Genomic DNA, 26,305 nt, shown 5'->3' with positions numbered 1-26,305 from the left:
GACCATATCCAGCTATATCATCCTAGCCAATTCTCCGTCTAGCCAGATCTTAAAAACCTGTAAGGATGGAAATTTCATAACCTCTCTGGGTAGCCTGTTTCAGTGCTTTACTACCCTCCTCATGAGAAAGTTGCAACTTAAAACCACTGCCACCACTGAGTACAGTCAAACTCCATCCTCTTTGGAACCACCCTTCAAGAAGTTGAAGGCTGCTATTAAATCCCCTCTCAGACTTCTCTTCTCCAGACTCAGTAAGCCCAGTTCCCCCAGACTATCCTCAGAAGTCATGTGCCCCAGACGCCTAACCATTTTTACTGCCCTTCGCTAGACTCTCTCCAATGTGTACGTCCTTTCTGTAGTGGTGGTTGGGGTCGTGGGGGGGGTGGGGGAGAGCATGACTCAAAACTGGATATGGTACTCTAGATGTGGTCTCATCAGTGCCAAATAGAGGGGAAGGATCACTTCCCTTGACCTGCTAGCAACTCCCCTACTAATGCAGCCCAGTATGCCATTAGCCTTTTTCGCAACAAGGGCACACTATTCGTTCATATTCAGCTTATTGTCCACTGTAACCTGCAGGTCCTTTTCTGAAGAGCTGCTGCTTAGCCAGTTGGTCCCCAGTCTGTACCAGTGCATGGGATTGTTTCGTCCTAAGCGCAGAACTTTGTACTTGTCCTTGTTGAACCTCATGAGACCCCTTTTGGCCCAATCCTCCAATTTCTCTAAGTCTCTCTGAATTCTAGCCCTACTCTCCAGCATGTCTACTACTCCCCACAGCTTGGTGTCATCTGCGAACTTGCTAAGGGTGCATTCCATCCCGTCTTTGAGGTTGATGAAGATATTGAACAAAACTGACCTCAGGACCAACGCCTGAGGCACTCCACTTGATACTGGCTGCAAACTAGACATTGAGCCATTGACTACTACCCTCTGAGCCTGATGATCCAGCCAGTTTTAGATCCACCTTACAGTCCATTCATCTAACCTGTACTTCCTTAGCCTGCTTGCGAGAATGTTGTAGGAAACTGTATTGAAAGCCTTGCTAAAGTCAAGGTATATCACATTTACTGGTCTCCCTGCATCCACAAAGCCGGTCATCTTATCATAGAAGGCAGTGAAGTTAGTTAGGCATGACTTGGCCTTGGTGAATCCATTCCGACTGTTCCTAATCACCTTCTTCTCCTCCAAGTGCTTAGAAATGGATTCCTTGAGGACCTGCTCCACAATTTTTCCAGGGACTGAGGTAAGGCTGATTGGTTTGCAGTTCCCCAAATTGTCTTTCTTCTCTTTCTTAAAGATGGGCACGATATATGCTCTTTTCCAATCATCCAGGACCTCTCCCAATCTTCAGAAGTTTTCAAAGATAATGGCCAGAGGCAATCACATTGGCAAACTCTCTCAGAACCTGCAAGTGCATCCTGTTTGGACCCAAGGACTTTTACATGTCCAGCTTTTCCAACTACTTGCTTGTAGCGGAGCACCATTGGGGTGTTTGCCACTTTAAGGACTTGTGCAGGCATCAGAGGAACCTAGAAGTGGAGTGGCAGAGGGACATCCCTCCCCCAGAAGGATTTTAAGGGGAAAGGTGTGTGGCAGCACACCTTTGGGTGCTTGTCACTTTAAGGGCTTGAGCAGGCTGTGAGGCAGCCTACAGGTGACTGCAGAGCCAATCAGGCAGTCACATGACAGCCAGGAAGCCACCTGATTGGAGCAGGACTGAGCAACAGCAGTATAAGAACAGGCCCCGAAGAGCAAGCTGGCAGTTGCTACCAGGTAACATTGCCCAGCTTGAGATCGGCTGCTCCCAGGAACATCCTGGAGGTCAAGGGTAAGATTGATGGGGAAGGAGGAGGTTCCTAGGGACCCAGGGGGTTCCAAGCCCTGAGAAAATGGCTATGAGCCTGTGGGAGAGCGAGGCCAGCCTTGCAAGAGGGGCTAAGAGTTATGCCCCTACACAGGGGCTAGGCAAGCCCCTGATTAGAACTGGCAGTGACTGAAGCCAGAGGCTCAGATGAGCCCAGTTGATTGAAGAGTTCCCTGCTAAGCCTCATATAAGATCTCTGGGGCACCAGGCTGGCTCATGAAAGGATGGCTTTATGGTGGGGCCCAAGCGGGGGTGGGGCCTGCTGAGTAGGGAGGTCAGCTGCTACTGCACTGATGCCAGGGAATCTTGACTGGTCAAAGCAAGGGGGCCAGGACCAAAAGGCTGAAGGGCAAGTGAGCCCACTGCGAGGGGCAGGCCAAGACTGTGGAGAGCTACTGGCACCCCAACTGGCCTGGAGGCTAGAGCTGGAAACAGGCTGAAGGTCCCTTTGACTGGGGGGGGGGGGGGATGGACACAATGGGACGGGACATCACTGCCAAAGAGAGGATAGGCAGTCAGCACACCAATATGATGACCCAACCTCCTGACGGAAGGAATCTGATAAACAGGTCAGAGAGAGATGGGGCCAGTGAGAGGAAGCCATGAGATGAAGGCTGCAATAGAGGGCCCAGGGGAGAAAGCAGCCCAGGTTCAACATCCAGGAGCCCAGTGAGGGAATAAGACTAGGGCACCTAGGCCTGCATTGGTCCTGGGGAATGACCTAAAACTACACCTTGCTGGGGAGGATGGTGTGGTGGGGCTGCCAGTGGTGAGGCAGTCTCCAGAAAATGCCACACCTGTGCCTCCCCAGTGAAAGGCAAGGATGGGATGCCAGAAAGCCTTTCCCCTCCACATGGTTATCAACAAGGCAGCAGGGACTGAGGCTAAGGGAGCACACCCTGGCAGAAAAGCACGAGGCTTGGGTGACACCACAGGGGCCAGCAGAGCCTGAGGCCCAATGCCTAAATATGAGTGAGGCCCATGTACTTGACCAGACACCTGAGGCCTGAGTGGGCCATATGCCTGGACCTCATTCTCTGCCAGTCAACAGCCACCTGAGGTGTAAGGGGCATCAAGCCTCAAAGCCCCAGTGAGGGTGTGGAGAAATTACCCCAGTCAGGGGAGAGAATGTGAGGGGCAAGAAGCCTAATGCAGCACAATGCCCAGAGTGTGTTTAAGAGTTGAGGCGCCCCAATGAGGGAGGCATGTGGCCAAGGCACGCCTATGAACACCTGAGGCCAAGTTTGGGCCAGAGGCCGAGTGTGGCCCAGCAGTGGTGCTGGGGAAGTTGGAAGTGAATTCTGGATGCCATCTGTGAGGCGTGGAATATGGTAAAGGGGAGGCTGGAGTTGTGTATTACACCCTTGTTATTAGGGCATTAAATGGGCAGCCTCCCATCTACAAACAACTATTTAAATACAACAAAGGTGTGTCAGGTGAGTCAAGCGGGCAAACTGCCCTAGACAGGTGGGCAGGCTAACCCTGTGACTGGCCCTGGGATGGCCCCCCCCCCGTCACATTCCTAACCTGTTCTTTTGCCACTGTTGGCTGCCACTGTTGGCTACTTACCTCCTCCCCAAACTGCTGCCAGGTGCAATAGTCTGGGAGCTGACCCTGTCTGTGAAGACCGAAGTGAAAAAGGCACTGAGTACTTCAGCCTTTTCTGCATCCTCTGTCACTATGTTTCCTCTCCCATTTAGTAAAGGACCCACACTTTCTTGGATCTTCCTCTTGTTGCTAACATACTTGTAGAAAGCCTTCTAGTTTCCCTTCATATCCCTTGCTAATTGCAACCCCAGTTGTGCTTTGGCCTTCCTAATTTCATCCCTGCACGCCCAAGCAATATTTTTATATTCCTCCCTCATAATTTGTCCTAGTTTCTAGGGCTGTGTGAAGCTTCAGTTGCTGATTTGATTCAGTGGAGATTTGGTGGCCAAATCTCTGAATCTGAATAGAATCAGGAGACCCTTTAATCTCTCCAAATCCAATTGGAACCCTCCAAAATCGATTCGGACAGATTCAGCGATTCAGACATAGACACAGCTTTAAATGTTTTTTCTACATACCTCAAGTTACCAGGCGGCTCATGAGTGCTGTGATGCTGGGGCAGATGAAGTGTCCCACAGGAGTGTGAGGGGGGGTCCCCACCGTGCTTGGCAGCAGACCTGGAAATGGACCAGAAGCACTTTTGGTCCACTTTCAGGTCTGCCAGGGAGCATGTGATTTCCACCCCCCCAGCTGATCACTGAGCCAGGGGCAAGGTACAGGGGGGATCCCCCAGCGTGCTCCCTAGCAGACCCGGAAGTGGACCAGAACTTCCGGGTTTGCTGCCAAGCATGCAGGGGGCCCCTCCGCGCTCCTGTGGGACGCTCCATCCACCCCAGCATCACAGTTTTCATGAGCCATGCCTGGTACCTCAAGGTATGTAGAAGAAACATTTAAAGCTGCATCTATGGCCGCATCACTGATTCTCTAAATCAGCACCGAATCTTCAGATTCGGTCGAATAGAATCAGGGACAGTGATCTGAATCAACAAGTCCCCGATTTGGGCCGAATCTGAATCGAATAGGGCCTGTTTCACATGCTCCTATTAGTTTCCACTTCTTGTAAGCGTCTTTTTTTGTTTTAGCACACTAAAGAGTTCTCTGCTAAGCCAAGCTGGTCTTCTGCCATACTTGCTAGTCTTTCCTGTGTGTAGGGATGATTCATTCCTGCACTCTCAGTAAGGTTTCTTTAAAGTACAGCCAGCTCTCCTGGACTCCCTTCTGGCCTGCCAGCGGATCCTGCTCATCAGTTCCCTGAGTAAGTCAAAGTCTGCTTCCCCGAGTGAGTCAAAGTGAGTCAATGTCAGGGTGACTGAAGTCCCCCATGAGAACCAGGGCCTGTGACTGGGAAACTTCCACTAGCTGTTTGAAGAGAGCTTCATCCCCCTGGTCTGGTGGTCTATAGCAGACACCCACCATGACATCAACTTTGTTGCTTTCCCATCTTACCGTACCCCAGAGACATCCCCTTCACTTGAGACATTTAATAAATTTCTGGACAAAGCTCAGCAATCTTTTACTGTGAACAAACATACCTTGGCCCCCCATTAATTTTTTTAGATGAGTTGCAAAGTTCTGACCCTCTATAATGGGTACAAGACCAGCTGTCATCCTGAGGTGATAAGTACTATAGTGGATGGCACTGTCTCCTTCTGGGCTTCACACACAAGACTTCTGGGGTCGGAATCTCATAGACTTAAAGGGAAAAAAGCAAAATCCAAAGAAGTGGTGAGATGTCTGTCCTTAGTTTTGATTTAGAGGATCACTGACTGGTATGGCGACAGCCACTTTCATCTCTGTCCACTGTCTCATTCTTAACAGTTCCTTTCACATGTGCAGACAGAATAGTCGATATGAAGATCCTCAGCTCAGCTGCCATGAGAGGGTGATCAGCACCTTTATAGTACAGGCCCAGAGGAAGCAGTCTAAGAAGAGATGTACGTGATGCAGACCAGTAAGAATATTCCTTGTTTATCACCTGGTATCTAAACAGTTAGCTTATAGCAGCCTTGGAAGGAAGATGGTGCTTGCTTTGAGAAGATGTTCTTATTTACAGAAGATACACCTTGTTTCCTTCACATCTCCCTTAAAAACACTCCTCACTGAGCTGAGGCAGGAAGCAGCCCTTCTCACCCTCAAAGCTCATTGACAGTAGTAGTAGTAGGCATCTGTCAGTCTCACAATACAATAGAATTACATGGAGCAAGATATTAGCTTGCTGAACATAATCCTTGCTCAATAGATAAAGGAAAGCTGGAAAGTTCATTGACACAGCTTTGGAAAAAGGTGGGGGAAGAACAAGGATCACCTCACTGCCCATTAGGGGGTGAGCCCCTTCTAGACTAGGAAGAGATGCACTAATTTAGATGGACCAGACTACCAAGAGTATGTTGTCCTGGTCCTTTAGCAGAGAAGAAAGAATGCTTTCATGCAACTAATTATGCTATAAGCAGGTGTACCTAGGAAGGTGTAGCTAGGAAGGCTGAGCAGGGAAAGGAGGATCCAAGTAGTCAACCAAAGACTGCGGCGCTGGTGTCATCAGGAAGGCTTTGGCTTCCATGACCACGTCCACTCTTTGGAGATAGAGGCAGCGAGCTGTTGGGAAGAGATGGCCTCCACCTCTCTCCGTTGGGGAGGAGGCTCTTCTCAGCTAGACTGGCTAACCTCCTCCACCAGGCTTTAAAATAAGCCCACCAGGGGATGGGGGGACTACTGCCACTGCTGGCCCACTGAGTGGCCCTTGCAAAGCCAGCAGACCAAGGTACATAAGGGATCCCACCTCAACCCCAGCCATGGAACAAAATGTAGGCAAGGCAAGGGCCCCTAAGGGGACACTTGCGTGCCTATACATAAATGCCAGGAGCCTGGGGAATAAACAGCAGGAACTTGTTCTCCTGCTAAATGCAAATAACTACGATGTCATTGGAATACACAGAGACCTGGTGGGACTCCACCCATGACTGGACCACAGGTATAGATGGCTATACCCTGTACAGGAAGGATCGAGTAGACAAAAGGGGTGGGGGTGTAGCTCTCTATGTCAAGAAAAGCTATGTGTCCCTGCAAGCTGACATTGGCACCCATGGTGGACAACTTGAGACCCTCTGGGTTAAAACCCGTGGGGAACACAGAGCAGGGGATACTGTGGTAGGGGTCTACTACAGACCCCCTATCCAGAGTCAAGACCTCGACCAGGGAATTGGCTGAGGCTGCACAATCCCAGCGTACGGTTGTCATGGGAGACTTTAACTATCCAGCCATCTCGTGGGAGGAGCACTCGGACAAATCTGAGCTGTCGCAAAGCTTTCTCTCATGTGTGGACGACCTCTGACGCAGGAAGTCTATGAGCCGACAAGAGGTAAAGCGCTGCTTGACCTCGCACTGGCAACCGGGGATGACCTAATTAGCAACCTAACAATCGAAGGGAAGCTGGGTGACAGTGATCATGAACTGATCAACTTCACCATCTGCCGTAAAGCTGGCAAGTCAGACAGTAATACAGAAGTCCTCGACTTCTGGAAAGCTGACTTTGACAAGCTCAGGAGGCTTGTCAGAGAGGCCCTAAAAGGCCACAACCTAATGAAAAGGGGAGTTCAGGACGAGTGGTTGCTCCTCGAGGGAGCAATCCTGGATGCACAAGCAAAGTCTATCCCATCTCGGAGGAAAGGCAGCAAAAGGGCACAGCAGCCCTCTTGGCTCTCCAGGGAACTGGCAGATCTCCCGAGTCTTAAAAGAAAGACCTACAAAGGATGGAGGACTGGAACCACCACCAAGGAGGAATACTCTGCTTTAGTCTGGACTTGCAAAGAGCAAATCAGGAAAGACAAGGCTGTGATGGAACTCCAGCTACCTACAAATATCAAGGAAAATAAAAAGTCCTTTTTTAGATATGTGGGGAGCCGGAGGAAAAGCAAAGGCAACATTGGACCCCTGCTAAACCAGACAGGGCAACTGACACCCAGGAAAAAGCGAACTTGCTAAATGGGTACTTTGCATCAGTTTTTCACCAGTTCCATGGGACAGCTCTGCCCACTGTGTGTCAGGGAGGCCCGAGTGAGGGAGATCCCTTGCCCTCCATCGAAGCTGACCTCATGAAGGAACACCGACAGGCTGGATCTAAATGAAATGCCCTGCTTAGTGTGCATTATGAAGTTAGTTCCCCCCTCCATTAACCCCAGGACTAACAGAGGCTTGGGAAGGAAAACTAGAAGGAAAACAGATTGTTTTTCATAGTGCCAACACCACTTGGCAGGAACTCGAGATAACAGTGTGCTTACTTGGAACTTAGGAAGCACTGTATGAGTGCCCAATCATAAGGGTCTGAATTCCCCTCCAGCTAGTAAACAAAGCTTTGCTGATAGGAAATAGAACAATTTGCTAAGGTTTCCAATGAGGGATCCCTTAATGCTACTAATACTGTAGGCATCTCAAAAGGAACACGTCTAGGGAAAATGTGACTGAGGCCCTTAAAGAATCTTGTCAGTGCGGGGTGAGGAAAGATGGTATGGCCCAGAAGAAGAGGGCAATGGACAGGTATTGCTGCTGAATGAACTCACACAGAAAAGACACCAAATCTGAATGAAGATCTTGCTCCCCCATGCCTGCTGAAACAATGACTACCATGAGGTTGTTGATCAGTGCTTGTACTCTGGGGTTGTTGCCTCCCAAAAGAGACATGAATGCTTTCCATGCCAGGTAGATGGCTCTAGGCTTCAGGATATGTATATGAAGGCAAAAATTCTACTTTGAGGAGACCACAGGCCACACATCTAAAGGCAACCTAAAAATCACTATTTTCTAAGTAGAGGTGTCCATCGCCAAAGATTTGGCTGCATACCATGCAGAGAGAACATAGGCCAATGGACATCAACTCTATCCTGTATCTACATGGATGACATATGGCATGCTGGTGGATAACAAATAATTAAGTCACATTAACTAAAATGTGCTGCAAGCTATTTTGTGTGCATGCTTAGCTATTGTGCTTGTATTAGTAGAATGCGTAAGTACTTGCATTTTAAAAAATTAGGCAAGCTAAGTTGAGCACAACTCCCATAACAATTGAGTATTTATAAAAAGAGTTACGACTGAAATTCAGGCTTGAATGGTATAGCAGTTGCAACACTTCTGTGCAGCCCACATAACCCTTCTGAAAACTGTATATTTCACAAAACAGAGGCAAGTAGGAAAATACAACTTGGATTGTATAGAAATTCCTGCAACAGGGAATTGTTTCTAGGAATCACATAGGAAACAAATATCGTCAAAAAGTGACTGAATAATCTGTACTTTACAAAGGGACCCCAACTGGATAAGAGAGAATGTAACAACATACAGTGCATGCACATGCATGTATACACACAAACATACAAAGCAGACACTAGAAGGGAGCAACTGAAACAAAACAGTACTTCTCCCCATCAGAGACAACCACTGACCGGATAATGAATAAAACACCCTACAGACAGGTAGCCTTACAGTGTTCTACATCCCCAAAATATTTGGCTGGTGACTCAAGCATAACAAGGCGAAGAATTTACTGGTATTGTAACTGAGTTGGTCACTTGTTAGAGGGATCTTCCTTTAATCAGTCAGTCACCAACATATGAAAGGATTCTTTCTCTCTCCTTACACCACCTTTTCTTCCACTGCTGCTAATTGTAAAAAGAAGTCTACTACTTGTCTTGAATTGCTTATATACAGGGTACTCTGTAAAGGTATGAGATTGAGTTCCGGGGTTGGAATAGGGGCAATTTGAATATGATCCCTCTTATTATTTTCAAACACCCTCTAGCTGGAGGTAATTCTCAGAGCAAGCTTTCCCTTCCGAAAAAAAAAAAGCCATGGGCAGTTCTCGGTAGAGGTAAATAAGCAAAGTGTTTATGTTCTTTCAGCTGCTCAATGCTGGCATCAAGCCTGCTGGAGTGCTTGCAGAGAGATCTGTCTTCATTGGCTCCAAGGTGGTTGATAATAGATTTCATAGACATTAGGGCTGGAAGGACCTTGGAAGATCATCGAGTCCAGCCCTCCACCCAAAGGGCAGGAAGTCAGCTGGGGTCATAGGATCCCAGCAAGATAAGCATCCAATTTGCTCTTGAAGGTGTTCAATGTAGGTGTTGAACCACCTCTGATGGCAGGCTGTTCCAGACCTTGGGAGCTTGGACAGTAAAGAAATTCTTCCTTATGTCCAGCCTGAAACAGTCTCGCAGCAGTTTATGACCGTTCGACCTTGTCATCCCTTGGGGCGCTCTGGTGAACAAATGTTCCCTCAGATACTGGTGGTCACCCCTGATGGCCAACTTACAGGTGGCCATCAGATCACCCCTGAGCCCATGCTTTTTCAAGCTAAAGAGCCCCATGGCTCTCAGCCTGTCGTCATAAGGTATGTTTTCCTGACCTTTGATAATGTGTGTGGCTCTTCTCTGGACTCTCTCAAGCTTCTCCACGTCCTTTTTGAATTATGGAGCCCAAAACTGGACGCAGTACTCCAGCTGCGGCCTCACCAAGGCCGAGTACAAGGGGAGAATGACGTCCTGGGATTTGCTCAAGAAGCATCTATGGATGCAAGCCAGTGTTCTGGTCGCTTTACTAGCCGCAGCATCGCATTGCAGGCTCATGTTCATCTTGTGGTCAATGATGACCCCCAAGTCTCTTTCTTCTGTAGTGCTAGCCAGCGTAGCACTGCCGAGCCTATAAGGATGCTGCAGGTTTTTCTTCCCAAGGTGGAAAAATAATAATAATAATGTTAGATGGAGAAGAACTGTGAAGGCAGGCTACTGGCATGATTATTTCCTTCTTGGTGTTAAGAAGCAGAGGAACCCTGAGTTTAGAGATGCCCTTGAAGTTTTCAAAGGGAGAAGGGCTTTTCCATTTTCTGCTAAAAAAGTAGATTACCCTCAAATAAAATGTCCTAAGTTGTTGCTGAGACATCTCTGGAGATTTCAGAGGAGAACCCAGAGGACTGCAGCCACAACAGTCCCTTCAAGGCCACTGCAACCACCATAATAAGAGATATATCAAGTGCATTCTGTAATGAATTATGAGCAATCATTCGTCCTTTTGTCAGAAGCTTACTTCTCAGGGAATTTACAACCCAAGACATCTGCTCCAGTTTTGTCATATTTGGAAGGGAGGGCCTGACAGCTAGCTGTTCTCATCTGATAATAGACCAGCATTTCCCAACCAGTGTGCCATCAGGCATGTCCAGGTATACTGTGGCATTTTGGGCGGTAGCCATGCCCCCCACCATGCCCCCAGCCAGCAAGTGTGGCTCTAGCCACTGATTCAAGTGCTGCACCACCCGCTCCCTGCTGCTCTGTGTTCAGCTGTGCACCATCCCACCCCTGCCCCCACATTCCATTTTCAGCCACTTGCTGGTCACCCACCCTCTCCCCTGGCCCCACATTTGGTTGGTGTGCCGTGGGGCAGGAGAAGCCATGTAAGTGAGTCATGTGGTTAAAAAGGTTGGGAAACACTGTACTAGAAAATGATTCTTGTAACTGATTAAGTCCAGTTTGTCCAAGTCTTTCTGTGCAAACTTAAGAGATGCCTGATGTTCTGACCTCTTGAACAGCAGCCCTAGTGTACTTTGCTCAGCAGAAAAGACTATACTTTCTTCAAAGATGGTGTTGTTCTATTAGGTGTAACTGGTCTAAGGATACCATTGAAGTCCATACCAAAGATACCTCCTTAAACCCAGCAATTTGAATATCATCCACTAAAATCTCTTGAGGAGAATTTACTGTGCTACCAAGCTGACTAATAAGTTACTTGGTACCATGTACGATCTAGGTACCACAGAAGCAGTCAGTATCATGGTGGAAAGTGCTGGGGTCCCAAGTACAGAGGCACCTGGCACAGAGAGCCTAGTTACCAAAATATCACAGCTAGTACCAAGAGTAGGGCAGTGTCTTGACTTTGAAGGACACTGCACACACTGCCTTGGACGGCAGTATCAAGCACCTAAAGGGGCCTTTAAATAATGCCTTTACAGCCATTAAACAAATGATTCAAGACAAGTCACAAGTCTAGTGATTTGTATTACTGTCTGTATGCAAGGTCCCAGGGACAGCAACCAGGAACATGGCTCTTTTCTGGAGCAGTGCTCTGCTCTGCCCCTGTCAGATAAATGAAAACTGGAACACTGGGTGAAATCTCAGCTCATCAGGGTACTAACAATAAGACGGACCAGAAAGGGATGAGGTTCTGGCATAACCTCCCTGCTGGTTGCTGAGGAAACTATCATTCTTTCAAAAAGTTAAGAAACTCCAGGCCAGCTTCCCTTCACTCTGAATGAGCCTGAAGGAAGCAATGGACAGAACCTTGCTCTGGGATGCCTCCTTCTCCCAGACAAAATAGGCACTGGGGGGGGGGAAGATGTCTGTCATTAACAAGCATCAAAGCATCACAAGGATAGTTCTTAAATCCTGCTGATTTAATTTCTGTCATGAAACTAGTTCCTCTTTATAGGCAGAAAGGGGTCTAACATATCCAAGAAAAAAAAATGCTCTTTTCTTTCTTTTTTTTTTTTTAAACCAGCAGGCAATTATAAAAAACTACGGTTCTAACATGTACAGTGAGTAGAGAAAGAGTAGATGCTGCCTAGATTTCTGTCTTGCTCTGATTGAGGGTGGGAAGGAGCTGACAGGTGCCTGTGCCTGTTCAGACTCTTCAGCACTCCCACTGGGGAGCATGCAACGGCATCTAGGATACAGACACAGCCCCGTGGACACAGGTAGCTAAGACAATCTGATCTTGCAAGCATGAGATAAGTATACAGAGGAGAGAATCCACAACGGGGGAAAAAGCACTCAAGGCAACAGCTGCATCCCTCTTTTCCCCCCCAGCAGGTCCTGGGTCCCCCATACCGTCCTGTTCTGAACTCCCATGCAGGCATGTCTCTCTCAGAAAATCATGGCCTCATATCTAATCCCCTGTACAATTCTCCATTTTGGAGAGGCCAGCACAGCACTAAGACACTGGAAAGCACTTTCAGTGGGAAACAATGGTGCTATGGACTCTAGGTGTAAGAGCACATCTCACAGCACAGGGGCTGAGACAAGATCTGACAAGATCCTACAAGATGTGAAGAACTTTCTAATGGCGATGGCATCAGGTTTTAGGTGCAGCCTATATGCAGGCACATGGTTCAGCCCCTGGGCACCCACCTCGCCTATTGAAGCTGTAGAGGAATTCTTCCTGCTGAGATGATTTTCATCTGGAAACGAATCCTGGCGAGCTCGCCGACCCATCTTTGCCACCTATAAAGGCACAGAGCACAGTTACTGACAATGGCATCCTGAGGGCACTGCCAACATGGAAACACAAACAAGCTTTCCCGCTACAATGTTCACCCACTACAGTGATACCCAAACAGACCAAGAAAAATACCAGCAACAGGTGCCCCTTTGTCTACCACCCACACAGCCACCTTCCACATCACACCATACGCCTGGCTTGCGCTCCTGGAGCCAAGTTACAAAACCACTAACCTTCTTCAAGCCACTACTCAAAAATCTAACTGCAACACGGCCCATAAAAAGGCATAGCCAGTTAATAGGTGCACACATGAGGGGAGCAGACACTTGAGCCTGTGTTGAACAGGACTGTAAAACTGTACCACTTTATCATATCCACCCCCAGCCGTGCCCCATATTCCATGCGTCACCTTAGCCTGCCAGTGATTCAATGCCCGGACTGCAGCTCTTCATGCAATGAAGCCCTGACATTGATGTGGGTCTATGGCCACCACGGCAATAGAAATGCAATAAATCATGGTGATCAAAGGCAAAGAGCTGCTGCTCCTCAGGCCAAATTACCAGGGCCGCCTGTGCAGCCTGCTCCAGGGAACATCCTCAGCTCAAACAGAACCACAGGCCTGGCTGCAAGCGCTGGCACAGAGGATGCCCCAGGGAGCAACGCTGCCAAATCAAGTCCCTGCTGGAACCCACACTTGGCCCGAAGGACAGGACCAGGCAGAGGCTTCGCCTTGCTCCCGGGATGCGGGTTCAATTCAAAACAAGAGTCGGGACAGGGACAGGGACAGGGACAGTTCCTCTTCCACGTCCCGGAGGCGGGAGTGGGAGGCACAAGAGGCAGAAGCAGGGCCGCAGGGACCTGCGGAGGGCACCGAGGCCCGCGCCCGCGCCCAGCCCAGCCCGCACTGTGCAAACCCAGGCGCCCCCGCCACGGCCACGGGACGCCGCTCCGGCGCGTGCCACAGCCAAGCGGAAGGGGCCAGCGCCGCTCCCCCCACGGGAGGGGGAATGGGTCCGCCCGGTCTCACCGCGGGAACCCCCCGGCGCGCGCCCTCGCCCAGCTCCAGCTCGGCCTCCATACCGCGCCGGCCCCGCCCACTTCCGGGAAAGGCCCCACCCCTCCGCGTCCCTAGCAACCGAACCACTTCCTCCCCAACTTAAAGGGGCTCGGGCGGCGGGCAGGAAACTCGGAGGGCATCGGTGGAGTGGGCGCAAATAAAGGGGAAGCTGCACTGGAACGAGGCGGAGCCGTGGGTCAAGGTCCGGTTCGAGCTGCCCGGATCTGCCTCGCTCAGAGCGTAGCGCAGCGGAGGCGGCCGGGCCCGGCCAGGCCCTCCCCTCTCCGACCCGCCCTGTTGCGACTACAGAGAATGGTCCTATTTGTAATATAACGGCAAACCGTGTACGATGCCCGATCAATCCCAGTGAAAGTGTTCAAACCGTGCAATCATTTTGGAGGCAGCTCGTTGGCGCAAGAGTATGCAAAACCCAAGTCATTCTCAGGGGGTGCGCCTACACGTGCACGTTTACTCCGCAGTAAGTTATGTTACAGCGCACTAACTGGAAATAACCCCGCAGTATGAGCGTGCCTATGTAGTGTAGTTAGTACTAACTGTAGTGTAGTATTGCTGTGTACTGCTGATTCGCTGCCATGTGACTGGCTGTCTATGAGGACAAGCACAGAATTAAATGTGATGCTGGTTTGTTGCAGCTTCCTCGTAAGGGTCAGTATAGCATGTTAATGTATGGAGTTATGGTAAGGAACTTTAAATGTAACTAACAAGATGTGCTTGAGGAGAAGACAGTGTGTATAGAGGGTGGAACAGAGCACGACCGTGGCATTGTTTTGATTCTCTTCGAACTGCTCAGACATGGCTCGTCTAATCCCCACCATTCCCTGTCACCCCCACACACTCACCACAGCTGTCCAAATCATAGCACTAAATCAGACTCTAATGAACTATTATTATTCCTGTATTGTCTAAAGTGTATCTATGCCCCTCTTTATGTGTGCACCATTAATTGTTGGCATAAAAGCAAAGTTCTAGAAACAGCCAGTGACCAGGTTCGTGGTCTTTCTTCTGCATTTAGTTTATATGTAAAGTGGTTTAACAGATTGCTGATTTGTACGCAGGCCAATTCCTTTTTATTACCATACAAAACTCAAGACAATGATGGAAATGAGAAATGTCGTTCTGGTGGTTTCTTCAGTTTGGGCTCCAGAGGTCTACAAATATTTATGCAAGAGGCAAGGATTTTTTTGGGCGAGATCCTTTATTGGATCAACTGTATAGCTGGGATAAAGCTAGACAAGTTTTCAGACAGAATCATAGAGAAGTTGGGTTGGAAGAGGCCTCCAGAGGTCATCTAATCCAACTCCCTGCCTGAAGCAGGATCATTCCAAACCATCCTATACAACCCATAATCTAAACCCTACATAAGACTACCCTCAACACAGACCTAACACTCTAACCTGCCACAGGTAAAACAGGGGAGCCACAGTAGCCAATGTCCTGCTTCTATGAAATGTTGTCAATATACGTGGTTTGATAAAAAAGTTCTAAGACTTGATGTACAGGGTGTTGTTCATCAGGAATTTGTACTGAGTGGTCAAACAATCAGTCAGGCCTTTTATAAAGAGGTTTTGATTCAATTGAGCGATACAGTTAGAAGAAACCACAGTGAGCTGTGTGAAAATGGTTGATGGTTTCTGCGCCATGACAATGCTCCTTCACACACTGCTGTCTCCATTCAAGAATTTTTGGCTGAAAAAAACATTCCTGTGATACCACACCCTCCTTATTCACCTGACCTTGACCATGTGATTTTTTTTTTGTTCCCAAAAATCAATATGAAGCTGAAAGGAAGGAGATTTGATGACATTCCAACCATCCATAAGAATGTGAAAGCGGAACTCAAAAAACGCACAGCTGAAGACTTCCAGCATCGCTTCTGAAAGTGGCAGGAATGTTGGGACAGTGCATATCATCTGGGGGAGATTACTTTGAAGGGGACAGCTCATAAAAATGTTGTTTGTACACTATTCTTTAAAATAAAGGCTAAGACTTAGAACTTTTTGATCACCCCTCGTATGCTCAAGAGATATAGGACAGAGGGCCATGCTTCCTGCTATAGACAAAGGCAAAAACCCCACTGTCCATATCAGTCTGGCCACGGGGTAAAATTCCTTCCTGACCCCAAATACGGCAATTGCTCTGACCCTCCAGCTTTGGTGCTTGGTAGCCAGGAACTTCCAGCTTTGGTCCCAGTGAGAGCACTGGCATACCCCAGTCAAAATCTCTGCTTTGGCTGTAACCAACACCCAATGTCTCTGAGGAAGGCTTAAAAGCACCCTGACACACATAGCAAAAAGAGGGGTAGAGGTGAACACGGTCAACCAACAAAGCCCAGAGGGGAATACTCATAGCAGAAAATAGGTATAGCTATTCTTAGATCATCCTCAACCAATGACTGTCCAACATCTTCTTGAACATCTCCAGTGATGAAGAGTTCACAACTTCCCTAGGCAGTCTATTCTACTGCCTCACTATTCTAACAGTGAAGAAGTTTTTCCAGATATCCAATCTAAATGTATTTTGCTGCAATTTCAAGCCATTGATCCACATCCTCCTCTCTGGAACAAGAGGAAAAAGATTCTTTCCCACTTCTTTGTGGCAGCCCTTCAAATATTTGAAGACTGCTACCAGGTCCCCTCTTAAGCACCTTTTCTGCAAGCTGAGCATGCCTAGCTGCTTCTGCTTTTCCTTATACATCTTGCTTTCCAAGTCCTTTATCATGTTTGTTGCCTGCCTCTAGATCTTCTCTAACTTCTCCATGTCCTTTTTAAAATGTGGAACCCAGAACTTCATGCAGTACTCCAGATGAGGCCTAACCAATGCCAAGTAGAGAGGCGCTATCACCTCACATGTCTTACACCTAATACTTCTATTGATGCATCCCAAAACCACATTTGCCTTTTGTATGGCTGCATCACACTGTAGACTCATTTTGGTAAAATCAGGTCTTTGTGATGTCAGTCAGATCATAGTTCTTTTCACAGGCTTCAGCTTCCAGCTCACCTTGTTTATTAACCATACTTCTCACAACTGTACACATGGATTGGATGTATTTTGCATTTTGACCTACTTGCTTCCCTTTTGCACCAGTTGTTGCAATCCTGTAGATCTCTGGCCCTTTCCCAGAGTTAAATTGCTTCTTTGAGTCCTTTTCCCTCTGAATTGTGTGCCCTGTTGCTAGAGGGTTTTGATCACCATTCTCCATGGAAACTAGTTTAAAGCCATCCTTACTAGGTTGGTCTGACAATGGCCAAAGATGCTCTTCTCCATTCTTATTAGTTGTATTCCATCTCTTGATAGCAGTCCTCTTCCCAGAAACATCCACCCATTTCTGAAGAAGCCCAAGCCTTCACATTGACACCACTGTCTCAGGCATGTATTCACTTCTAGGATACAATGATCTCTCCCTGAATTCTTGCCTTCCACAGAAAAAAAAAATGATGAAAACACCACTTGTGCTCCAAGCTCCTTAATACTCCTGCCAATCACCTCAGAGTCACCTCTGAGCTGCTCGTTGTCATTCCTGACAGTCCTGTTGGTGCCTACATGGACAAACACGAAGGGATAGTGGTTCAAAGGATGGATGAGCTTTGGAGGTCTCTCTATGATATCCTGAATTTTTGCTCCAGGCAGGCAGCACATCCTCCAGTCCCTCAAGCTCTCAGCACCACTTAGATTTGGCAGCCAGGGCTACCAAGTGTCAGACACTTCATTCATGTATTGAACAACACTTCCACATTTCACCACAAGTTAGCTGGGCACTGATGCCTCAGTGCTGTGCAACTGTCCAGCAGTTGCTTCTCTGAGCCACCAGGGGCTGTTCTTCACTTGGATTATACTAGAACAGATGTTGGCAACCTAAAACCCACGGGCCAGATCCAGCCTGCAGAGCTATTTTATCTGGGCTACAGAGCTGAGGGATTTTAGCAGTGGAAGACTTTACCTGTGCAGCAGCTGGGCAGCAAGGAGAATTGGCTTAAGTGCAAGGGGAGGGAATATTCTGGCTCCAGCAGCGCGGATTGGGTTGGAAGCCACCCCTGAGCAGTCAAGCTCCACTAAAGTGGCCCCCTACTGCAGAAATGTTACCAACCCCTAGCCCAAAGGACCACCCAGAAGGAGAAGGAGAAGGAGAAGGAGAGTGACCTACTGTCACTGGCATTCCAGCAGTCTGGAGCTCCTTCAACCCTCTTGGCAGATGGACTGCTGGGGTGGGAGGTGTTCTTAGGCTAATGACTTGTCTATTTTGTGGAAAGTATAGGTATCCACACAATCCCTCTCTTCCCCTCTTGTGCTTCCTGCCATGCATCCAACTAAGAGATAGTGGTAGAGTTAAAGGGAGATACATCTAGCATTGGCTCTTGCAATGCAACTCACTGTAGCCCAGTGACGTAGCAAAGTGTGGAGAGGTGAGCGGGGCGACCATCTTGGGCGCTGAAGCAAAGGGGCACCAACAGAAACTGCCCAGCCAGAGCAGGGCGCAGGATGGAGCCGTGAGTGGCTCATTTTGGGAGGGGGATGGGGATGGGGGAAGGGCAGCTCCCTGTACTCCCAGGCAAAAATGGGGGGACATGTACCCCCCAGATCTGTGCAAGAGGTGAGGGTGGGCAGCCACTGTAGGCTTTACCTAGGCACCAAACCTTGTTGCTATGGCACTGCTGTGGCCAGAGTAGAAGAATGGGTGAAGGAAGAACCAAAACACATATACAGCCCCTCCAGGAGACACTCCTGCACTTCAGCCATCTAACAAAAGCTTACCCGTACCACAGGTATCACTCAAGGAACAACTCTGAAGTTAACAGCTAGTCTCTTGTGACCAAAGCAGTATTTTCTGCTACCACACGTTTCACATGAGAAACAAACCAGCAATTCACCTCTAAGGAATATGCACTATAAGGACCCATATTAAAAGGCCATAAGGGAACTCTGGGATCATAGGCACTTATTAAAACACAGAACTAAGTCAGGTTATTCCCTTTTATTTTTGAGCCAACGTAGTCCTTCAGCTGAATTAGCTCATTTCCCTCTATGACATTTAAGTGTCTACTACAGATATATAATAATATTCCCTTCTCATCCTTTATTTTGTTAGGTTAAACTAGCTGCATTCTTTAAGTGTCCTCTTGTAAGATAGGGTAATAAGGGGAAGACAAGTAGCCATTTGCATCTCTTCCAATCCAAATTAATCTTTCTTGAAGACAGATGACTAGAATTGTAGCAGTATTCCAAATGAGGTCTCATCCATGCCTTGTACAATGGCTTTGAAATTTCTCTCTCTGCTGGATATCTTTTTTCTTTTAAAGCTATATGACACCAGTGGCTACAGTCATCTCATGATTTACCAAAACACTCACATCTTTCTTTTGTCATTCCTGAGTAACAAACCTCCAACCCATCCCACAACCTGCAGAATTCTTTTAGTCTCCAAAGGCATGGTTACCTGTGCTCCAGGGTGGGGCACTTTAATTAAAGCAGCTCAGAGAGCCACTCTAATTAAAGCGCCCTCAGTGTCTTGTGTATTCAGCATCCCACATTTCAAAATGGAGGTGGGGGCACTTTAACTACAGCTTCTTCGATTAGCTTTAGTTAAAGCTCCCCTGCCACCATTTTGAAAGGCAGGGACAATGAATACACATGACAGAGGCTGCCAGAGAGTGCTAAGTAGCATGCTCCAACATACTCAGTTAATCAAGTCTCCTTTGACACCTGCTAATTAGCGTGTGTTGGAGCAGATGTCCAGCACGTGTATAAGTACCCCAGTGCATGACCTTACATTTTGCACTGCTAAAAATCACTTGAACTATTAAAAGTCATCCCATTTGTCCCACTCCAGTCCTCAAGGTTACTTAGTGTTTCCTGTGGGATATTCTCATTCTCCTTTGTATTGATGATTTTAGGTAATCCGCAAAGTAGCACACAGTGTTGTAAAGGTCGCAAGTATAAATATTAATTAAGACTGTTACCAAGACCAGTCCTTGAGGAACTCCACTAATAAACCTCCTTCCATCTTTCTCCTTTTAGCACAGCACAAATCCCCATTCTGAGATAGGAACCTAAGCCCATTTAGCTAGCAATTTACCTTTTTGCATTCCCTATACTCATCTCCATCTAAATATTAGACGTATTAGTATTTGACCTCGTGGAACAGTTCTTATGACTGGAATGTCAACATCAAGGGTTACACTCTGTTGTGGAAAATCAGGAGAAAAGGTGGTGGTGTTGCTCTGTATGTCAAAAACATACATTTGTTCCCTGGTTCAGGAGTACGGCAATGGCAACGCAGAATGTATCAGGGTGAAGATGAAAGGTAAAAGATGTAGCACCAATACAGTGATGGGGATTTATTATAGACCACAAAATCAGGAAGAGGAGGTGAATGAGGTGACAAATTTCACCCACGCAGGTGAAAAATTTATCCAAAAGCTATGGGATGATACTGATGGAAGACTTTAGTTTTCCAGATTTCTGCTGAAAGAACAATGCAGGCAAACATAAAATGTCAAGCTGGTTCCTAACTTGTGTGGAGGACAACTTTCTACTCCAGAAAATGGAAGATACAACTAGGGGATCATCTATCCTGGATCTTGTCCTGACCAATAGGGAAGAATTGGTGGAGAATGTGAAGGTGATGGGTAACGTGGAAGGAAGCAATTACAATATGATAAAATTCCAGATCCTGAGACAGGGAAGCATAAAGTCAGCAAAATTAGAACACTAGATTTCAAAAGGCAGATTTCATCTGACTCAAGGAGTTAATAGACATGATGCTATGGGAGGACAGACTGAAGGATAAAGGTGTGTTGGAGGGCAGGGAGCTTCTAAAGGGAACAAGCAGAAACTGCCTGACATGATGGAAGCACAGAAAAATACAAGAGACTAGTGTGGCTCCACAAGGAGCTTCTAAAATGCCTCAAAAGGAAAAGGAAAGCATACAGGCAATGGAAGAAGGGCAGGCCACAAAGGAAGCATACCAGGAAATAGCAAGAACCTTCAGGGACAAAATCAGGAAGGCAAAGATGAAGAAGCAGCTGCACCTGGCAAAAGAGACTGAAGACAACAAGAAGTTCTATAAGTATGTTGGCCAGAAAAGAAAGACCTGTGGGTTGTCTGTTAACAAGCCAGAGAGGACTCCTAACATAAGATGCAAAGAAGGTGAATCTACTCAGTAACTACTTTGCCTCGGTCTTCACAAAAAAGATTAAGTTGCAGCCAAACATCTAATAAGGATTAACTGGATAAGGAAGGGGACAAGCTGAGGGAGGAGATGACAAAAGAAATTGTCAGACAGCTTTTGTTGGATCTGAATGAATTCAAGTCAGCAGGGCTGGATGAACTTCATCCAGGATACTGAAGGAACTGGCAAAGGAGATCTCGGAGTCCTTTGCAATGATCTTCATGAAATTGTGGTAGATGGGCCAGGTACCAGAGGACTGGAAAAGGGCCAACACAGTGCTTCTCTTTAAATAAGGCAAAAAGGAGTATCTGGGGAACTACAGTTAGCCTCACCTCAATACTGGGGAAGTTACTGCAGCATATCCTCAGGAAGGTTATTTGCAAGCATCTGGAAGAGGAAAGGTTGAGCACAGGCAGCCAGCATGAATTTATGAAAAACAAGTCATATCAAACAAACTTGATCTCCCTTGACAAAGTAAATACGTGGGTGGATAAAGGGAATGCTGTGGATATAGCGTATCTGGACTTCAGCAAGGCTTTTGACAAGGTCCCGCATGACCTTCTCATAAACAAATTGGAGAAATGTGGGCTGGATAAAACTACTATAAGTTGCATACATAACTGGCTCAATAGCAGCAAGCAAAGGGTAATTATTAAAAGGTCCATGTCAGACTAGCAGGAGGTTTCGAGTGGAGTCTGTCCTGGGCCCAGTGCTGTTCAATTTCATAGTTTCATAGTTTCATAGTTGTCTGGGGTCAGAAGGGACCTGAACAGATCATCTAGTCTGACCCCCCGCCACCGGCAGGAGCACACGCTGGGATCACATGACCCCAGACAGGGGTTCGTCCAACCTCTTTCTGAATTTGCCCAAGGTAGGAGTGAGGACCACTGCCCTAGGAAGTTGGCTCCAGACCCTCGCCACCCTGACAGTGAAGTCGCACCTCCTAGTCTCTAACCTGAATCTGTTCTCCAGCAGCTTCTGGCCATTGTTCCTCGTCACCCTGGGTGCTGCTGGGGGAATAGGGCCCTTCCTATTTGCTGCTGATCTCCCCTGATGAGTTTGTAGGCAGCCACCAAATCCCCCCTCAGCATCCGCTTGCTGAGACTGAACAGGTTCAGGTCCCTCAGTCTCTCCTCGTAGGGCCTGCCCCGCTGTCCTCCAACCAAGCGAGTGGCCTCCTCTGGACCCTGTCCATGCTGGCCACATCCCTCCTGAAGTGCGGCGCCCAGAACTGGACGCAGTACTCCGGCTGCGGCCTGACCAGTGCCGCGTGGAGGGGGAGGATCACCTCCCTGGACCTGCTCGAGATGCATCTGTGGATGCATGACAAGGTGCAGTTGGTCTTCCTGACCGCATTTATTAATGATCTGGATGTTGGCATAGCATGTATAACAAAATGGTCAAATGTGGTATAGAGACATGAGAAGAAGATATAAGCAAGACATTGGTTGCTGTGGTTCCCCTGCTTTACCTGTGGCAGCTTTGAGTGTTAGGTCTGAATTGTGTCAGGTTTGATGGTAGTCTTACGTAGAGTTTAGCTTATAGATTGTATAGGATGGTTTGGATAGGGATGATCCTTCCTCAGGCAGGGGGGCTGGCTAGATTACCTCCTTAGAACCCTTCTACCCTACTTCACTATGATTCTATGATTAATTTCCCCATCTGGTACCATACCAAATGTTTTACAGACAGCCAAAACACATTAGATCTTCTATACCTAGTTTGGTTTCCTGCATAACAGAGGCCACAGGAGTTCCCTGTATTAAAGTATGGGTATGTATGTATGTATACACAGACACACACGTATTTTTTATAGAAGATAACCAAGCTTTTTTAAAATATTTCCTGTGATGGAGATTCATTAGAAACCTTGCTAAGTTGTTCAGTGATTAATTGCCCTCACTGGTAAAAATCTGAACTTTATTTCAAGTTGGACTTTGCCTAGCTTAATCTTCCAGCCGTTATATCTGGCTATCTTGGTCTGCTAGATTAAAGAGTCTTTTTATCAAATTCCTGCTCCCCATGCAATTACTTATACACTATGATCAAGTCCCCCCTTAACCTTCCCTTTGAAGAGTTAAGCAGATGGAGCTCCTGGAGGCTTTTAATATAAGACATATTTTCTAGTGTTTTAATCATTCTCACAGCTTTTCTCTGAGCCCTCTCCAGTTTTCAACATCTTTCTTGAATTGTTGACACTAGATTAGACACTGTATCTCAGCAGCAGCTACACCAGTGTTAGCTACAGAGCTAGCAAATACCCTTTATTAAGAGGTCAACTTTACAGCATCCCTTCACAGCCCAATAGAGCACTGCTCATCCTGCCTCAAATCCTCCAATGGTCAGTCACCATATCCTGCAGAATCCAGTGCAGTGGTACTTATAGCCTTCTGGACAAGACTCAGCATATATGCCTCAAGAGGTAAAAGCAGCCTCTGTGTGCAGCACGTGGGAGATTGGGAAGGAAACACAAGGGAGGGAGAAAGCAGAGTAATAGATCAGGCGGGGAAGGAGTTAGGAATGGCACTTGTGGGGGAGCAGGGCTTACACTGTGGCACACCTGCCAAAAAGGCTGACTTCCACTCTGGGTGTGTCTACACAAAACCCTTACTGAATTATGGCATGTATAACAAAACCCTTATGCATTAATGAACATGTAGACATGCCCTCCAGAGCTTAGACTCCTATCTCAGACTAAGATTCACAGCCTAGAAACCTCACCTACATTTAAGTGCCTAAGCCAATGGTTCTCAGCCTTCTTACACCTAATGCCTCCTTCCAAAACTTTTCTGAATTTGGCATCACCCCAGTTGAGAACGTCTGTTCTAAAGTATCAGCTTGCATACTTTATCCACAGACTGCCAGTGCCACTGCCAGGTGAAACTACCCCATGTGCCTCTGTTTCCAGAAGGCTTGCATGGAAATGGACCTGGAAATACATGCAGCAGGTTTAACCTAATGCAAGCAGAACCAGTTCCTGCATTAGGTTAAAAGGGTCTTCTGGCACCCTGGCTGAGAACTACTGACCTAAGCATATGTCCCCAGCTGCTAGAGCGCTCATTCAGGAAGGTGCAAACATGGAATCTAAGCTTTTCTCAGGCTTTAAGAAAGTTCAAACCCCAATCTCCCACCTGCCAAGCAAATGCACCAAGCATTAGGCTGTCCTCTGCTAGCAGTACTCTCAATTCCTCCTGAGGCTGAGGCATTGTGTGGCAAAGCATTTTAAATTAATGAGCTCAGAAAGAGGGAGCAAGATTCTGCAGTACAGTCAGGAGAGCATTTCTAAAGGGGGAAAGCAGGGGCGTGGGTGAGTCCTAGTTTCTGATCCCTCCTCTCTGCTCCCAGGCCAGTTTCTGGCTCTCCCATTAAGCAGCCATTGAATAAAGTATACAAACAGGCTTGGAACCAGAACACAGGACTCCCCCCAGGTGAGTGTCCTACCCACTAGGCGACACTATCTGGTCCAGTAACACCTGCATTCTTTGCTCCAGTGTTACAATTTCAACAGGAGGAGCTGGCAAGTGCTTCCCCTTGCAACAAACAGCCTATATTTTGGTGGTTGGGGAACTCTCCTGGAAAATAAGACCTGTATGTTTGAATATTTTCAGCCTAGATCCCAGGTCTCCCACTTCCTGGGGGATTGCTGTAGCCACTGACTAGCAGCAAAGGGGAAGATTAAAAGTGGCCAGGACTTCCATAGTGTGTATGGACATCAGTGCTGTCCAGTGCTTAGAGCATCCCTGCAAGATTCAACCCTCTCAGGAGATACAGTTGTGGGCATATCATAGAATCATAGAGAAGTCGGGCTAGACGAGACCTCCAGAGGCCATTGAGCCCAATCCCCTGCATGAGGCAGGAATATCCCTGTCCGAACCACTCTATACAATCCATAAGATAAACTCTACGTAAGATTACCATTTACCCTGACATAACACAGACTTAACACCCTAACCTGTCACAGGTAAAGCCAATACCCTGCTTCCATGAAACATTGTCAATATATACTTAAAGAGTTCCTGGGGAGAGGGCCATACATCCCATTACAGAGAAAGACAAAAGCCCCCTCAGTCCATACCAACCTGATCCATATGAATCTGACCATGGGATAAAATTCCTTCTTGACCTCAAATATGAGAATCACTCTGACCCTGAGCAAAGGAGAAGACCCTCTAGTCCAGTAATTGTCAACATTTTTTGTACCAGGACCCATTTGTAAAATCCAATGGTGAGCCCTGACCCAATGCCCCTCACTCCTGACCTGCTGCCTCTCACCCCCAGGGGGTAGGTGTGTGGGGCTGGGGGGGGGGCATGTGTGGGGCACGGGGGGCACCCAAGCAGCCCCTCACAGGCTGAAACTCTGCCAGCCTGCAAGGGAAAAGCTACACTTTCCCACATTTTTCTCCTTCAAAGGAGAATCCATGTTTTAAGTTTGTTGATCCATTTTTAAAGCTTGTTTGCAACCCTTTCATATATTTTTGTGACCCATGGGTTGAGAAATGCTGCTCTAGTCAGAAACCTCTGGCTTTAGCCCCAGCAAGAGCATTGGCACACCCCAGTCAAATTCCCCAGCCTTGGCTGTAGCCAACACCCAGTGCATCTGGGGGAAGCTTAAAAAACCCCTGACACATAGCAGAAAGGGGAGGGGGGAGGGAACAATCTGCAATGCCCAGAAGCATGGGAAATACCCACAGTAGAACACAGGTGTAGCTACACCTAGATCATCCCTGACCAGCAACTGTCCAACCTCTTCTTGAACACCTCCAGTGACAAAAAGTCCACAGCTGCCCTGGGCTGTCTATCCCACTGCATCACTGTTCTTACAGTGATGAAGTTTTTCCTCATTTCCAATCTAAACCCACTTTACTGCAACATCAAGCCATTGCTCCACATCCTATGCTCAGCAGCAAGAGAGAAGAGGTATTTTCCCTCTTCTTTATGGCAGTTCAGGTATTTGAAGACTGCCATCATGTCCTGTCTTAAGCAACTTTTTCACATGCTGAACATACCTACCTCTTTCAGTCTCTCATTATATGACTTGCTTTTCAAGCCCTTTATCATCTTTGTTGTCCACTTTCTAACTTCTCCACGTGCTTTTTAAAATGTGGAGCTCAGAACTGCACACACTATTCCAGATGAGGCTGAGCAGAAAGGCACTATCACCTCCTGTGTCTGACAATCCCAAATAGATTGAGGCAGGAGACAGGCACCCAGGCTCTGTTCTGCTAGGATGGCAGCGGTTTGGGGCCTGTGCAGAGCATAAGACCTACCACTTGCTGGGTGAGACGATAGGTCCATCTTGTTCAGTCTCTGGTGTCACACAGGGGCAGGGTGTGGATGCTGTATGGGAGAGTATGACCAGGGTTTCTCGTTTATTTGCATCTTTCAGCATTTC

The 26,305-nt window shown here is 47.5% G+C and overlaps 1 protein-coding gene across 3 annotated transcripts in view; it reads right to left on the bottom strand.

Annotated features, from left to right (window-relative positions):
- IFT43 (intraflagellar transport 43) overlaps positions 1–13,781 on the bottom strand; it is a 70,345-nt gene extending 56,564 nt beyond the window's left edge. Inside the window, exons 1-2 of one of the 3 annotated variants that reach the window (XM_090033738.1) lie at positions 13,695–13,781; positions 12,577–12,669 (exon numbers count right to left, since the gene is read on the bottom strand). In XM_090033738.1, coding sequence (XP_089889864.1) covers positions 12,577–12,669; positions 13,695–13,745 — 144 coding nt within the window. In that variant the 5' untranslated portion in view covers positions 13,746–13,781. Of the gene's footprint in view, positions 1–12,576; positions 12,670–13,076; positions 13,576–13,694 lie in introns of those variants that run through there. The other 2 variants (XM_090033739.1, XM_090033740.1) reach the window with 2 other exon arrangements.
- Between the last annotated feature and the right edge of the window lie 12,524 nt (positions 13,782–26,305).

The sequence above is a fragment of the Crocodylus siamensis genome, chromosome 2 (assembly GCF_052110815.1).
Source record: "Crocodylus siamensis isolate JL-2025a chromosome 2, ASM5211081v1, whole genome shotgun sequence".
Taxonomy (NCBI): domain Eukaryota; kingdom Metazoa; phylum Chordata; order Crocodylia; family Crocodylidae; genus Crocodylus; species Crocodylus siamensis.
The sequence above is the reverse complement of the archived record's forward strand: the minus strand, read 5'-3'. Positions and strand labels throughout refer to the sequence as shown.